Source organism: Sus scrofa, chromosome 14 (genome assembly GCF_000003025.6).
Source record: "Sus scrofa isolate TJ Tabasco breed Duroc chromosome 14, Sscrofa11.1, whole genome shotgun sequence".
Classification (NCBI taxonomy): domain Eukaryota; kingdom Metazoa; phylum Chordata; class Mammalia; order Artiodactyla; family Suidae; genus Sus; species Sus scrofa.
Genome location: NC_010456.5, coordinates 133174163 through 133189318, shown reverse-complemented (window position 1 = coordinate 133189318; position 15156 = coordinate 133174163). Strand labels below are relative to the sequence as shown.

Below are 15156 nucleotides of genomic sequence, written 5' to 3'. Positions count from 1 at the left end.
GCACTGACCCCCCATCCCCCAAGAAGCAGAGCTTTTCCCACAACCAGGGATCTCTGCCCCCTGCCCCACCTTCCATTAAGCACCAAGGTGACTTTCCGTGTATCGCCTTAGGTAGGAGCGGGAAAAACCTCCACCCTCAGGCTCTCTTCTGCGGGAAACATTTATGCTTCTAGGCTCAAAATGCTCACTGGCCTGCCCCCCGACAGCCCTGACACGGCTCCCGCGAGGATCCCCGGCCGAGAGCCCACAGTCAGGTTGAGGGTCTGGGGGAGAAGCAGTCAGGGCACAAGGCTGCTTTTCTCAAGCATTTCAGGTGACTCTGAAGCAGGAGGTTTGGAGACGAGCCCTGAAGGCCTGGGGGCCTCTGGGCGGAGCCCAGCTGGGGTGGAAGGGGTGAAACGCTGCAGGGGGTGGCCGCTGCCCAGTCTGTGAGGCAGAGCCCAGAGATGTGGTGTTTTTCTGACTCAAGGGGACACAGAGCTGATACCCGCAGTTCTGGTCCCTGGCCCCACCTCTGCACCCCTTTGTTGGGGGGACCCCTCCAGGGAGCCATCTCGGCACAAAGACCTCTGATCTGGGTCACTGGCCAGTCCCTGAGCTGGCTGTCACAGCAGAAGGCTGACAGGCCAGGAAGCCCGCTCCTTGCCTTCCACCCACAGGGACCTCTCACCCCACCCAGCAGCCCAAACGTCCTGCTCCCTGGAGAAAGGATGGGGTGACCCTTGCCACGACTCCGAGGCATCCTCCACACCCCCAGAGAAAGCAGTGTCTCAAATCTGCTCGACAACGAGAATCTCCAAGGAAACTAAGCTGTGGGGGGAGAAGAAGTCCAGTAATACCAGTAGCCCTGGACCCAGCTCCTCCTCCGGGCCGCCAGGGGCCCAGTGCCTTGATGCTGCTTCACTGACAGGGTCTCAAGCCCCTCCACAGCGTGTAACTGTTCTCCACACTACAGACGAGGCACCACGGCAGAGTGACAAGCCAAGGCCACCTGGCATGAACATGGAAGAGCCAGGATTTGAACCCTGGACTGTGGGACCCGGCGACCACATGCCATCCTGGTGCATCCTTGACACAGTTTCAGCGTCAAGGTGTGGTCAGGGACCTTTACACACTTCTATTTTTTACTTACTTATTTATTTATTTATTTGATGGCTGCATCTACACCATATGGAGGTTCCCAAGCTAAGGGTGGAATCAGAGCTGCAGCTGCCAGCCTACACGACAGCCACAGCGACACCGGATCCGAGCCACCTCTTTGACCTATGCCACACCTTGTGGCAATGCCAGATCCTTACCCCAGGGAATGGGGCCAGGGATGGCAGCTGCATCCTCACGGACACTGTGTCAGGTTCTTAACACACTGAGCCACAACAGCAACTCCTCCGTTCAACTCTTGAGTTTAAAGTGTATTCATGTCCTCTCTTTATACCTTCTGTGCCTCCATCACCTCACCTCTCTCCTCGCCACACACACACACACACACACACACACACACAAAACATACACACACACACACAAAACATACACACACACACACACACACAAAACATATACACACACCCACACACTGGGTGTCAAATGCAACATGGCCCACAGAATATTCTTTGGGAAGGGAGCTTGTTGTCTACCCAAGACTTCTGGGCACCTTGGTCTGCCTGTTTACAGACGCGTAATAAGCTGGCCCTTTAAATGTTCATGAGACACTAGCACGGAAGGTACTTTATTAATGGAATATTAACAGTGGACGGCCGCCGGCATATGAAACCTCTCTGCCTCTACATGGCCCCATGACTCTGAAAAGCCACAATCACGGTGCTGTCAGATCTGCAAATGCCTCAAAGTCCCACCCTGATGATGCAGGACAACTGTAATTATTTGTAAGCATATACTACTGAGGAGATAATAGCCTTACAGATGCTTCTAGACATGTGAATTGAAATTCAGAAAATTTAATTAGAGCTTTGGGTTTTTTTTTGTTTTGTTTTGCTTTGGTTTTTTGCTTTTTTTCTCTTTTTACAGCCAAACCTGTGGCATGTGGAAGTTGAACTGGAGCTGCAGCTGAGACCTACACAGCAGCTTATGGCAACAGTGGATCCTTAACCCACTGAGCACAGCCAGGAATTGAACCCTCATCCTCACAGAGACAACATCAGGCCCTTAACCCACTGAGCCACAATGGGAACTCCTTGAATGGTTCTTGACACAAGAATGTTGCTTCCCTATCTGAAAAAGGAAGGTGGAACTAGACTGGGGAGAAAGAGAAGGGACCCCCTCCTAGCCAGCTGGATCTTCTTGCTCAACTCAGAGAGGTGGCAGCCCAGCTCCTTCTCTTCCTCAGTCTTCGCATTCTGCCAGCTCCCAGCGAGCCCCACGGCCGTTCTGATGTTATAACCCACACTCTTGCACACGGCTCCATCTATGAGACTCCAAGGGGGGCGGTGGGTAGAGGGGCATCGTGGCCCTGCGGGAAATAATCATTTCTGCACTAACAGCTCAATGAGAGGTTCCAGTAACACTCCAACAACTTGACCTTAATCATCTCAGAAACTGCAGCCTCCTGGTTCTGAATGGGTCCTTCTACATCCTCTGGGAGGAAGAAGGGAGAGACGCAGGGCAGAGCGGGGTGAGGGGCCCCACATGCGCACTTCGGCTCCAGGTGAACCCAGGCTGGGACCGGGCTGAGTCACTCCCTGGTGTGGGTCTGGAATCCCTCTCCGCACATGCGCTGGTTTGCCACTAGCCATGGATCCCAGTGGCCCGCAAGGTACACCACCAGCTCAGCCTCCCTGCATGAGATGGCAGCTAAGGAATGGGCCACCTCCAGAACCCAGGGCTCTCGGTTCTCCATAAGGAATCATTTCCTGTAAGAAGCTAAATGCTCAACTACATTAAAAGAGCAGAGTCTGACTCCAGCGTCTCTTGTCTGCACTCGAAAACTAGTCTGAGAAGAAGAGCAGAAGAATCAGTAGCCAGCCAAAGTGTGAGGGATCCCCGACTCCAGTGGTGGCGATGGGGGGAGAGAGCAGGCCGAATGCCTCACAAGGATTATTTGAAGTGGTCCTTACTAGAGGTCAGCTTCTCCCCGCAACTAACGTGAGGTTCTCAGCCCTGACTTGGTATAGGACGGGAGTTTGGATCAGGCTCCTGGGAGGTGGGCATCAGAGCAAATCCTACCCTACTCCCACCCCACCCCACCCCATCCCACTGGGTCTGGCGATTTTGCTGCCCTGGCTGTGGAAGGGTGCTGTGCCCAGCACATGCCTGGAGCCCAGAGGGGTCATGCCCGTCTCCCTGGGTTGATGTCTGGGGGCCCCCAGAGACCACAGAAACTAAGCACCTCATCAGAGTCTCTTCTCCCCTCCGGCGTGGAAGGGGTGCGGGCTGGGGTGTGGACAGGGGGAGGCGGTTCCAAGAGGGGTGTAATTTCAAGAGGATTAACCATGAGGACCTGCTGGCCCCAAACTCCCTCCCTGTCACCCGGTGTTCGGTTCCCTATTGAGACCCTCTGAGAACCCCCGTCTCAATGCCCCTGACTCCACAGAGGAAGACACGGATTGGGCCACTGCTTATGCTCTCCCGTGTAAACCCGGACAGGGGAGGGAGGGGGGAGGAAGTCCTGAGCATCTCTCTTGCCGCGGGGCGGGATGGTGAGCCCAGGACCCAAAGGGCTCCTGGTCAGAAAAGGCTGGTATGAGCAGCTAGAGGTCAAAGGAAAGACAGAGTTGGGACCAAGATATCACCATTTCACTATGGAATCAATAAAAAGTTTTAATTATATATACAATTAATATTTTATTATCCACATGTGTATATGTATGTATGTACGTGTGTGCACGCGTGTGTGTGAGTGTGTTTATATATATACAGAGAGTGTTGTGCTAAGCCTTGGGAAGCCAGTGTGCACGTTACACCTATACCCCACCTCAATTTGGACAAGCCATGTTCAAGTGCTTCAAAGGGACCTGGGCTGGTGGCTCCCGGGCAGGGCTCTAGCCCTGACCCATGTTGAGATGGTCCCCCCTGCATAGCCAATCCACTTCACAAGTCTGGTCCAGGAAGCTCCAGCCAGGAGAGTTTGCGCCTGTCTTGTCTCAGAAGCTCGGGATGCTTCCCTGTCAGATGACCTGACACAGTTCTCCCTCCAGGTGAGCCGGACACATCTACGGGGTCATGTGACCCTCTAGGGGTCTCCTGCAGGACCTCACCAGGCCGCACCTCCCCTGAAGGTCTCTTTCCTGCTCTGCACAAAGAAGACGCTGGGGCCATGTGTGCTGAAACGAAGTGAGGCTTTGCTTGCATATTTTCAGAGGTTTGCTGGGGAGGGCTCCTCAGCGCACACAAGAAAGTCAAGGCGCTGGGGGTGGGGGAGGGCTGGTTTCACCAGATCCCTATTTTGTATTTATGAGGTTTCCTGGGCATAGCTTTTTTGCTTCTTAGTGAGTTGTCATCTGTCCCCAGAAAAGATGAACGGTTTTGTGAATGTTTTTTAAAACTCAAAATGCATCAAATCCATTTGGAGGGAACATATTGAGTTGTAAATCTACCATCAATTTTACTGAAACATTTTTTTTCTGGCCCCATTAGAGGGAACCAAGCTATAATCAGAAAAAAAAAAAAAAAAAAAAAAAAAAAAAGGAAAACCTTGTTGGGAAATGAGATTAAGCCAGAGAAAAAATCCAATAGTTTACATTTGGAGCTGCATTACCCACTGTCCTCCGAGGGTTCAAGTTCACCTCATTAGCCCACAAGTCCCTTCACTGTCAGATCTGGGGGAGGGGGTGCCCTGCACACCCTTCCCGGTGCATCATTCCTCCCTGGATTTAATTCCCTTTGGTTCATGCACCAGCCAGTGCCAGGCCAGGCACCATGGCTGGTGCTCTAAGTAGTGGGTGGGGGGGGTGGTGACAACCACAGATGCCACCCAGGCCAGGCCCGTGCTGCACACACATTCCCTAGGCTCAAAGCCCTCTAACCCTCACCTCAACCCTAAAACGCAGGCATTGCTCACCTCTGGCTTATAGATGAGAGGCTGGTGGAGGCTCAGAGAGGCAATGCCACTGGCCCAAGGTCACACAGCAGAAAGCAGTGGAGCTAGGGTTCGAATCCAGGTAGTCACAGTCCAGAGCCCATGATGACCACTCTTCTGCCCTGCCCTTGGACAGCAGCAGAAACCCACTCCCTCTGTTCCCGTCTGGCCTCCGTGTGCTACAGAAAACCCGGATCTCTGCAAGTTCTGGTGTCCTGGCTGGATGTGGTGGGCCTAGACCAGGGGGCTCTCACTCAGTCTCCAGGTTGCCCAGATCTGGCAACACCTGGAGACATTTCTAGTTGTCGAAACTTGGGAGCAGGAAGGAAGAGGTTCTGCTGGCCCATTGTGGGTAAAAGACAGAGATGCTGCTAACATCCTACAATGCATAGGACAGCCCCACCCTCCCTTCAGGCTGTCAGGAGGGCTGAGGTCTAGTGGGCAGTTCTAGCAGGAAGAATTGATGGCTCTACTCTGCCCAGGGCTGACGCATCCAGAGACCTGTAGACAGTCCTACATCTGCTGTTTAAAACGAGACACAGGTCCACTAGCTTTTCCCCAGAGGGAGAGGTGAGCCACAGAAAAGACAGGGAAAGACGCTCTGGGGTTGTGCTGCCTGGAGAAGGGAAGAGGGGGGCTGTGGTGGGGGAACCCAGCTCATGCTCTGCAAATCAGCAGGACAGCAGGAGACAGGCGTTCTCCTGGGCAGCAGGAAGCAGGATTGGGAGCATAGGGGGGCCTGCAAGGAGTCAGGCTTCAGCTCCGAACATGGCCACGGTGAGCCCCTTTTCCCCCAAGCACGGCTCTGGGTGATGGTGAGGCAGAAGGTCCCTTCCAGGTCCCTGCCAGCTGAGGATGTTGGGGAATGGGCTGTGCGCTCTCTCTCCATTTCACACACACACATGCATACATGCACACAAAACCCTGCTTCCCAAACTCAATATCCACCTCTAAAAGGAGAGCATCAAAGTCCTTTCTTTGTATTGTCACCTTCCCGAATAGTTAAGGCACTGTGGGTACCAATTTGTGGACTTCTCCCCCTCTAGTGAGCAAAACTGAGTGGGTGAGATATATATATATCTCATATATATATATTTGGCTGGCTACAATGTGTGGGGGGAGATGTAGAGCTGGAGCATGTTGGCTTCTGGATGCACAGCCCTGAGGCCAGCACACTGCTGTCTTGGCTGGCGGGGGTTGGGATGGGGATTCACAGGGCCTGGACTAACAGCGGCAGATCTCCGGAGCCGAGGGTCAGGTGCGCCCACCTGGCTGGGCCGGAGCGTGCTCCCCGCTCCCTGTGCCGACGGCATGTGGCCCCTGCTGTGCTGGGTGTCTGGGCGGAGGAGGCTGGGCTGGACTCTGCTGCAGTCCGCAGGCAGGAAGAGCCCAAGCCCTGCAGCGTGCTTTCCTCTGCCGCGTCTCCCCTGCCCTTTCCTTTGAGGCCTTCTGGGGGTCGGGGGCTGAGGCTAAAGGGTCTGAATGATGTGATCTGGAAAAATCGAGTGGAACCGAGAGGCTCACCACCTTCTTGTCCTGAGTCTAATCCAAAAGAACCTGAGGCCGAAGAGCACAAGTGTGTGCCCTCCTTTTCACGAAGCCTGTCAAGTTCCCTCTCGTCCCCCGATCCACTGTCTGGAAAACATGTGGCCAAGAGAGGCCGGCCACTGCTGAAGGCCCCATGGGCCCCGCTTTGCTCTGGGGGACCCCGCACCAGCCCCGCTCGCCCCAAGCTCCCGTCCCACGGGCCAAGCTCACCTGGTGATCACGTAGGGTGCAAAGCACACCAGGAACGTGCCTATGAAGGTGCTGATCTTCTTGGTGGCTCGTTGCCGCCGCCTCCTCTGCTCCTCCAGACAGCGCTCCCGCACACTGTGGGTGACAGAGAGAGAAAGGTGACTCGAGGCGACAGGGGGGGATGGCCTGCCAGGTCACAGGGAGTTACGATTCGCACACACAACTGGTGGCCACCAGGGCAGGAACTTGGCTATGGAGCCAGAAAGACCTGCGTTCAAGTCAGGACTGTTAGACCTGTGACCTTGGGCACCTTGCGTGACATCACCAAGCCTCAAGGTCATGATCTGTAAACGTGGATAGTAATATAATGAGATACCACAAAGGATTGTTTTGAGAATTAGATGCGTGAAACACCTAAAGTCATTGGCACGATGCCCAAGCAAGTTTAAATGTAAACTCATTACTATTATTCATGTCCTTTCCTGATCACCTGCTACGGGCCAACCCATAAGAAGGATGTTTAAGTCTTGTCTTTGCCACAGTTGATCCTGCCAGGTGGGTTTTACCTGCCATGTTTTACAAAGACCATGAATTCAGTGAAGCCAAATGATTTGCTCATGTAAGTGGAGGTAGGATTCGAACCTGTGTCGCGGTGACTCGAAGCTGGGGCAGCCTGGACTCTGTGTGCAGCATGGCTTTGGCTTCCTTCCCCCCACATCTTCAGCCCTGTTGCTCCCATCCCATAGCCTCAGCCCTGCCTGGAGCCACAGATGACACACTTTGAGGTGACTGAGGAAGGCACTGGATTTGTTCAGAGACCAAGCTCTGTGAAGCTCGGGGGCCACCAGTGGACGTATTTCCCAGGACGGCCACCTACACCTCTGTTCCTGATTCCACGCTGCTCCAGGGCCTTTGGAAAACTGACATCTCACAGCAGCTGAGGGCAGTGGTTCTTGCAACTTGCTTCCTGCAGCCACGGGGAAATGGACAAGCAATGGCCAGTCTGTCCACGTGCTCAGCCGAGGCGCTGGGAAAGGCGAGCCTGGCCATGAGGTTTCATGGGCTCCAGACCCTGGGGCCCAACGTGGGCACAGGTTTTCACTGCTTCCTTTTAAAATAAACCATGTGACTCCCAAAACAGACAGGAAGAAGACTGGGGACAGAGCTGCCCAGGAGGGAAGACAGTTTGGCAGAGGCGGGCCTAGGCGGCAGCGACCTGGCTCCAAAATTAGGCCAGTCTGTGCAGTGTAGACGAAGAAGGAGAGAATAGTCTTGGGTCCAGTTTGCAAGGAGGTGCGTTAACACCAGGGCCACCTCCCCTTCCTCCCACAAGAAGCATCGTTTTAATATGTAATCGAGAATCTTCTTCATCCGCTTTCTGATCACGGACAATTCCATGGATTGAAGGTCCCTGAAATTTTTGTAGGATTTTTTTTCTGCCTCCCTTGACTTGTGCCTTTCCAGGAATTTAGAGAGTTGGGAACTGGAGTCTGGCCTGATGCAGATAGATTTCATACTGGCTGAAAAGAATAGATTTCATACTGGCTGAAAAGATATTACTCATGACTCATTTCTAACAACTAGTATTAATAACAACCCACATTTCTTGTGTCTTTAATTTGTTCCATCTTAGACGCTGTGACGGGAGTTCACATAGAAGAGCTTATTTGACGCTCATGTCCCTGCAAGCTAAGGACAGATACACTTGTCATTTTTTTTTTTTTTCAGATAAGGAGGGAGATTGAGGCACAGAGGAGTTAAGTAACTTACTCAAGATCACACAGTGATCTGGTGAGGATAGGGTGACCAGCTTGTCTCAGATAACCAGGACTGTTCTGGTCTTAGCATTGAAAGTCCTGCAGCCCAGACAGTTTACAAGGGACTGTCTTGGTTTTAAAATGGAAAGTCCCGCCTCTGCAAGCCCCCCGCCCTTCTCAGGCAGCCCAGGATGGCTGGTGACCCTAAGAAAGGGCAGGATCTGAACCCAGGCTGTCTGGCTCTGGAGCCTTGAGAGTCACCTCCCAGCTCTTTGGGGTCATGGCACATCCCTGGGGAGGCACCAGGGTGTTCTCTCTTTCAAAAAAATCTGAAGAATACAGCCGAGGGGGCAAGGGACAGAGGGAAAACTTTGCCTGAGGCTGCTCAGTAAGAGTCAGTCTCCAGGCTCCCCAATTTCCATTTTCACCAGGGTTTCTGCAGAGTTTTCTCCCCAAGTCCTCTGCTCTTGTGACAGGACACACGTGGTACCTGGCCTGCTGGGGGAGCAGGGGCTGTGTGGGGTGGATGCTGTGCCTGGGGTTTGCATACACATGGGCCTGGCCCTGTGTCTGCTCAGGAACAGACTGGCTAGGTTCTACCATCCTGTGAAGCATGAAAGATGCTCCCATCCACGCAAGCCAGCTCACAGATGGGGAAACTGAGGCTCAGAGAAGACAGAGACTTGCCCACCCAGAGAGTGGGATGCAGGCAAGGGTATAGCACCAGTTACTGACACCCAGTCAGGGACCATATCTCTACTTCCCCGAACTCCTGCCGAGGAAGCGAATGGATCCAACTACTCTGCCCAGTGGTGCCCACACACCCCCCACCCCGATGTCCCGGCAAGAACAGATAGAAGGCAGGAAGCAGAAAGCAGGCAGGCTTCAAGTGGAGCGGGGCAGCCCTCTGGCTAATCATCATTGTTGAAGCCCAGTGTGAGAGCAGATTACCAGCTCCCAAAACAACACCATAAAGTCACTTTGCACTGGCTGTCATTTTCTTCCCATCATTGCTTTGCACAACTGAGTTTCTTGAAATCCTGTAGCCCTACAAGCTGTCATTTTACTATTTGCAAAGGAGGCTATGGAGGACCAGAAAGGCTTGCGCCATGCCCAGGGTCACACAGCAAGCTCAAGGCCGACCAGAAGTCATTCCATGTCTCCTGAATCCAAGATCTGGGGCGTTCCCTCAGACCCCTCCCATAGGATCACTGAGCGATGGGCGAGCTGCATCTGGCCACGCTAACACCCAGATATTCCTGGGCCTCGCGGGGGCCGTGGGGTCCTCAGACTCCTGTGCAGAATCCACAGCTCAGGGGCGAGAGGCCCAAAGTTCTCTGGGCCAGGGGTGTTTGCCCAGAGTGCGAGCACTGCACCCGTGGGGGGGTACCTGGGCTCTGTGACAGGACACAGAGTGTCCCTGAGCCAAAAGGAGATGGGCTTTCCAGCACTGGCACGTGTGGTATCAAGGAAGTGGTCCCAGGAGGCTTTAGTAATAGGGCAGAGGGATGGATGATGCTACTAATATCTGAAAAGCCAACAGATGAGGCGATCGCGGCTAAAACGTGCTGGGTCTGGGTGCCGAGAGATCCCTCCGGGTCCACATGGGGACACCCAGCTTTGCCTTCCGGCCTTTAGGAAAAGAGAACAAAAGGCAAGGGAACGAGCTGGCCGATGGCGGAGAAGAGCCTTGTGTTTGGGCTCAGGACACTGGTGGGAGCAGTCCTGCCCTCAGACTTGGCAAGAGGGGGCCCCTGTCCTGCGCCCTGGACAGTGAGGGCTCCCACATCCCCCATGAAATGAGGCGTCCACAGGGCAAAGGGGATGTGCCCACCCGAGCCCACAGCCTCCATTATAAACCAGGCTCTGAGTACCTGAGCCATGGAATTCTTTGCCCAAACGCCCCGAGCCTGCTTCCAGAACGTGCACAGCCATCTCTGCCACCCCACTCCGGATGGATTGTGCCACCCGTGCGCTCGACTTGGGAACAGACGGGTGATGTTTGTGAAGGAGGTAGATGCGCACTGCAGTGTCCACTTTGTGTGAGGGCGGCCACTTTAGTGCTGAGGGAGCCAGGGTGGGGCGGTGAGGTGGCTGGGCTGCGTGTGTTTGGGGGGCAGCTCAGCTCTCCCCACCAGGTACAAGACTGAACTGCAGGGCACCCGAGAACTCTAAATTTGAAGCCAGCCTTGCAAGCTCTATATAAGAATCGTTCTCACGGCCGGAGGATAGAACATATTTCATTTAATACTTTGTAAGCTGAAATTAGAAGTTCCTAATATTCATATGGATAGTTTATGAAACTCTGTTGGTACTACTGCCCTATCCATAAACCTTAGGAGCAGCCCTGGGCATGAGTCCTGGGTGCAGCCCCTTCCCTGGGGCTCCCAACTCCCTCATCTGCAAAATCAAGGGCACGGCGAGGGCCCTTCCGTCTACTACGGCACAATTCTGACACCCTCCGGCTCTGCACTCAGCTGTCCCTTGTAGCCCTTGATCACAAGGAATAGCGTGCTTCCACTGTCTGCGCTGAGGTCTGTAACCTGTGCAGGGAAGGGCGCCCTCAGCTGGACGGGGTGAGCAGGGCAGCCCCATCAATGGCCCAGCTCCTGCTCCCCACACCTAGGTCTCCATGGCTCTGGTGGTATCAGGGAGACCATTTGGCTGTAACAGGGCGGGAGTTGTGGTCTGGGAGACATGAACCAACAAACTAAGCACCTGGCGACACGTGGGTAAAAAGCACTAGGAATTCCCAATTCCTTTATGATCAGAGTAACTTGGGAAACCACACCCACAAGGCAGGCGTGGGGGGCATCTCTCAGGGTCCCTGATTTAATTTAGAGCAGAGAGACGCTGATCTTTTGGTGGTTTTGAAGCAAAGGCACCCAGCCTATTAGTCACTGCCTTAAACACCCTGCAGGAAGAGCTGGCATGGCTAGGGAGCTTCCTGACAAATGCCACACTGGGACTTGGGAACTCAAAATGGGTCTCTTTTAATTAAGTCCGAGGTGACCATTAGTGTGGTGGCTGTTAAGCAACTCTTCCAGGGGGCAAAGTCGCTTCACCTGCTGTCCTGGGACTGGACCTCCAGGGACACCCCCCCCGTTCCCAACACTAACTGGCCCAGGAAGCTTCCTGAAGGAAGCTTTCCCCAGATCCTCCTTCCTTCCCTGGCCTAAGGCTTGGGGACCTAAGGGCACCCCCCCCAAGCTAGTTCTGCAGTTTCTCATTGGGGAGGAAGACTTCGGAGCTGCCATGAAAGAGGCGTATGGGTCTGCTCTCATGGAGCAGGTGCTCCTGTGTGGCCCACCACCCCCTCACTCTGGGAGCTCACCCCACAGAAAAAGCCAGGCTGTGTTTGCTGAAGGGACAGTGCTGTCACATCTGCCCACTAGTCCAGAACCTCAGGCCAGCCCTTGGCTAGTGGGGCCTGTCTGAACTGGCCGAGGACAACCCCCACCCCCAGAGGCCCTTCCTTTCCCCAGGGCAGACTGGCATTGCTCCTTGGCCCTTTAGGGCCCTGTGGCACTGGGTAGAGGGTCTCCTCAGAGCATCCTGGAGTTCAGAAGAGGTCAATGTCCCCCTATAGGGGACAGAGGGAACTGGGGAACAGCCGTGCAGCTGCCTCTTCTCCCGAGACCCCTGGGAACTCTCTGCAGTGTCCAGCCTGGAGTCCACGAGAGATTGGCAAGACTGGAGCTGGTCCCACCTGGGAAATGCACTGAAAAGGAGCCACCCCTTCCTGTTCTGAAAGTCGGAGGGAGATCAGGGTTGGGGTTCGGACTGATTCCTTTCCCAGCTCACTCCCTCCTCCGCCATCAGACTCCCAGCAAGCGGGCTCCCGGGAGGAACAGGCACGTTCTGGGAGCTGAACAACACTGCCTACGGCTTCCAGGGCGGTCCTGGTCCGCGTCTCAGGAATGAAGCACCTTCTGAAGCAGAGTCCCCTCGCCCCAGGGTGATGGGCAGGGGGATAGCTCTGTGATGGCACCTTCAGAACATTTCCGTAAATGACACTGAGCCTCATGCGGTGAGTCAGCTCATGTCTTTGTGTTAGTGTGTGTGATGGCCACGCCAGGACACGTGCGTGTGGTGTGACTTGTGTGACGCTCATCCACTTTCACACATGGGTCCTGTGCCCTGGCTATTGGTCGCTCATGTGTGCAAACTGTACATGATTCTGGGGGAAAATTCTGTGACTAGTAGCTTTGGTCCAATATGTGATCTGAAAGGGCCATTCTGAGGGGAACAATGACACACACGTCCATGTCCTTCCATGTTCAAACACAGTGAAGTTCAAAGGCTTCTCTTTGTATTGCTCATGAGCAGGAAAAACTCAGCACTGAAGGAGCTCTTGCTCAGACTGACGCTGCCGGTCTGTGCCCCTCAGCCACGAGCTTGCTTCTCCCTGGATGGGGAGGCATTGGCACCCTAGGGACCCAGCTCCCTCCCGCCTCTGGCCTTCCCCCCACCAAACTGCCTGCCTCACTTTTCCTGCCACCTTGACACCAAAACCCCCCTTCTAGGGTCCAGGGTACCAGGATATAAAACAGAAGCATCCACAGGGATACTGGCAGCCGTTCCCGTGCCCACTCTCCTCCTCTCTGGAGGAAAGCAGAGGTGAGCTCAGGACAACTTCAGCTACAAGCTTCCCCTCCCCTCCCCCAGAGGCTCTGGGGGATGGGCAGGACTTCTCAGGGAGGTACCTGCCCTTGAACTTCCTGAGAAACAGCGGCCAAGGGAGGATGGAGGTGGGTGGGCAGGTTTTATCCGGGAGCCTCAGGATGACAGTCTCCCTCTGCCGGAGCTCAGAGCCGTCCATCAGGGGGATATGGGACCACGCTGGCTGGGAGGGGCAGAAAGAGCACCTCTGTCCCCTCGGAGCCCTTCAGATGCTCTCTTAAGGACCCACATAGGAAGGAGAAGCCCTAGGACTCTCACACACACCCACCCCGGAGCAGGAGCCAGAGGCAGCACCAGGCACCAGAGAAAGGAAAAGACCCTGCGAGCAGCATGTTCTCAGTCCAAAGGGCTCTTGAGGAGCTCCCGAGGCATCCCGGCCATGCTCTCAGGGTCTGATTAGAACCACTTAAAGGCCTTAAGCAGTGAACAGAGACCACTGCCTTCCCATACACTGTTTAAAGTGAAAACTGCAAACAAAATAAGACATCCAAGGAAGTTCTGATTCTCTTGGTTTCTTCCCTGATGATAAAAAAAAAAAAAAGGAAACAAATACTTTTTCACCTGCATTTTTGGCCACCCTTCTTTGCTGATGCTCTAAGCACCTGTCTTGAGATTGGCGGCAGGGACCCTTCTCCCCCACCTCAGTTTTCCAAAGAGGAAATGCAGGCTCGTAGGGCAGGGGCTTGTCCTAGGCCACGTACTGGAGGGTGGGGGAGACAAGGACCCCCTCCCCCCCAGCATGCCCCCACAGCGTGCCCCCCCAGCGGCCCTTCTCAGAACCCTCCCTTGGGGCTGCCCTCACCTGGGGTGGATGTCCACGAGCAGCACGAGCGTCTGCATGGTGATCACGTCGATGCGCTTGCAGTGGAAACGGGCCACCTTGAGCACCTTGAAGTACGTGCAGCAGAGCACGACGAAGGAGAGCAGGAAGCTGAGCGCGTGGAAGGCGCCGGTGAAGACGGCGAAGCGCAGGCGCTCGTCCGGCCGCCGGCTGCACAGCGTGCAGGACGCGTACAGCTGGTGGAAGCCGAGCCAGGACAGGGCGAGGGCGGCGGCGGGGAAGGCGAGCGCGTGCAGCCACGTGTAGGCCACCATGAGCGCGGCGTCGCGGAGGCGCATCTTGGCCCGGTAGCTCAGCGGGAAGACCACGGCCACCCAGCGGTCGATGCTGAGCGCGGCCATGCTCAGCATGGAGTTGGTGGCCAGGAAGGTGTCGAGGAAGGCGGCCAGGCGGCACAGGCGGTCCCCGGCCGGCTGCCGCTGCGCCACGACGCCGGCCAGCGTGAGCGGCATGTTGACCACGGTGCACAGCAGGTTGCCGCACGTGAGGTTCAGGGTGAAGAGCGCCGGCGCCTGGCGGCGGATGTCGGCGCTGTGCAGGACGCAGAGCAGCACCAGCGCGTTGGACAGCAGCGAGACGCCCATCGTGCCCACCAGCAGCCCCGCCAGGCCTGCGTCCCACGAGTTCATGGTGCGCGCCCGCCGCCGCCGGCGCTCAGGGCCCGCCAGCCCGCTTCGCCAGGGCGCAGCCCGCCGCCCGCTCAGACCCGCGGGGCGCCGCCACCTCGCGCCCCCCGGCCGCCGCCGCCGCCATGGTCCCCGCAGGGCGCGCGCCCCCCCACCCCGGAGCCCCGCGCCACCTCCCTGGCGAGCACCTGGGCGCGCGGCGGAGCCCCGTAGCCCCGGAGCCCCGCGCCACCCCCGGGGCCAGCGCCGGCGCGCCGCCGAACCGGGAGCCTTGAGCGCCCTCGGATCCCGGATTGCAGGCGCCGGCTGCCCGGCTCTGCCTCGGCTCCTCCTGCCCTCACCCCATCCCTCCGCGCTCCGGCTCCGCTCCGCGCACCCTCCTCGCTTGCTCTGCCCCCCTCTCTCTGCTCGCTCTCCCTTTCGGCTCTCGGCTCTCCCCTCCACTTTCTCTCTCTCTCTCTCTCTCTCTTTCTCTCTCCTCCC

The 15156-nt window shown here is 55.9% G+C and overlaps 1 protein-coding gene across 1 annotated transcript in view; it reads right to left on the bottom strand.

Moving 5' to 3' along the window:
* The window catches only part of GPR26 (G protein-coupled receptor 26), a 28349-nt gene extending 13583 nt beyond the window's left edge, over positions 1–14766 (bottom strand). The window contains exons 1-2 of the mRNA XM_001928196.4: positions 14009–14766; positions 6788–6901 (exon numbers count right to left, since the gene is read on the bottom strand). Coding sequence (XP_001928231.1) covers positions 6788–6901; positions 14009–14676 — 782 coding nt within the window. The 5' untranslated portion in view covers positions 14677–14766. The remainder of the gene's footprint in view (positions 1–6787; positions 6902–14008) is intronic.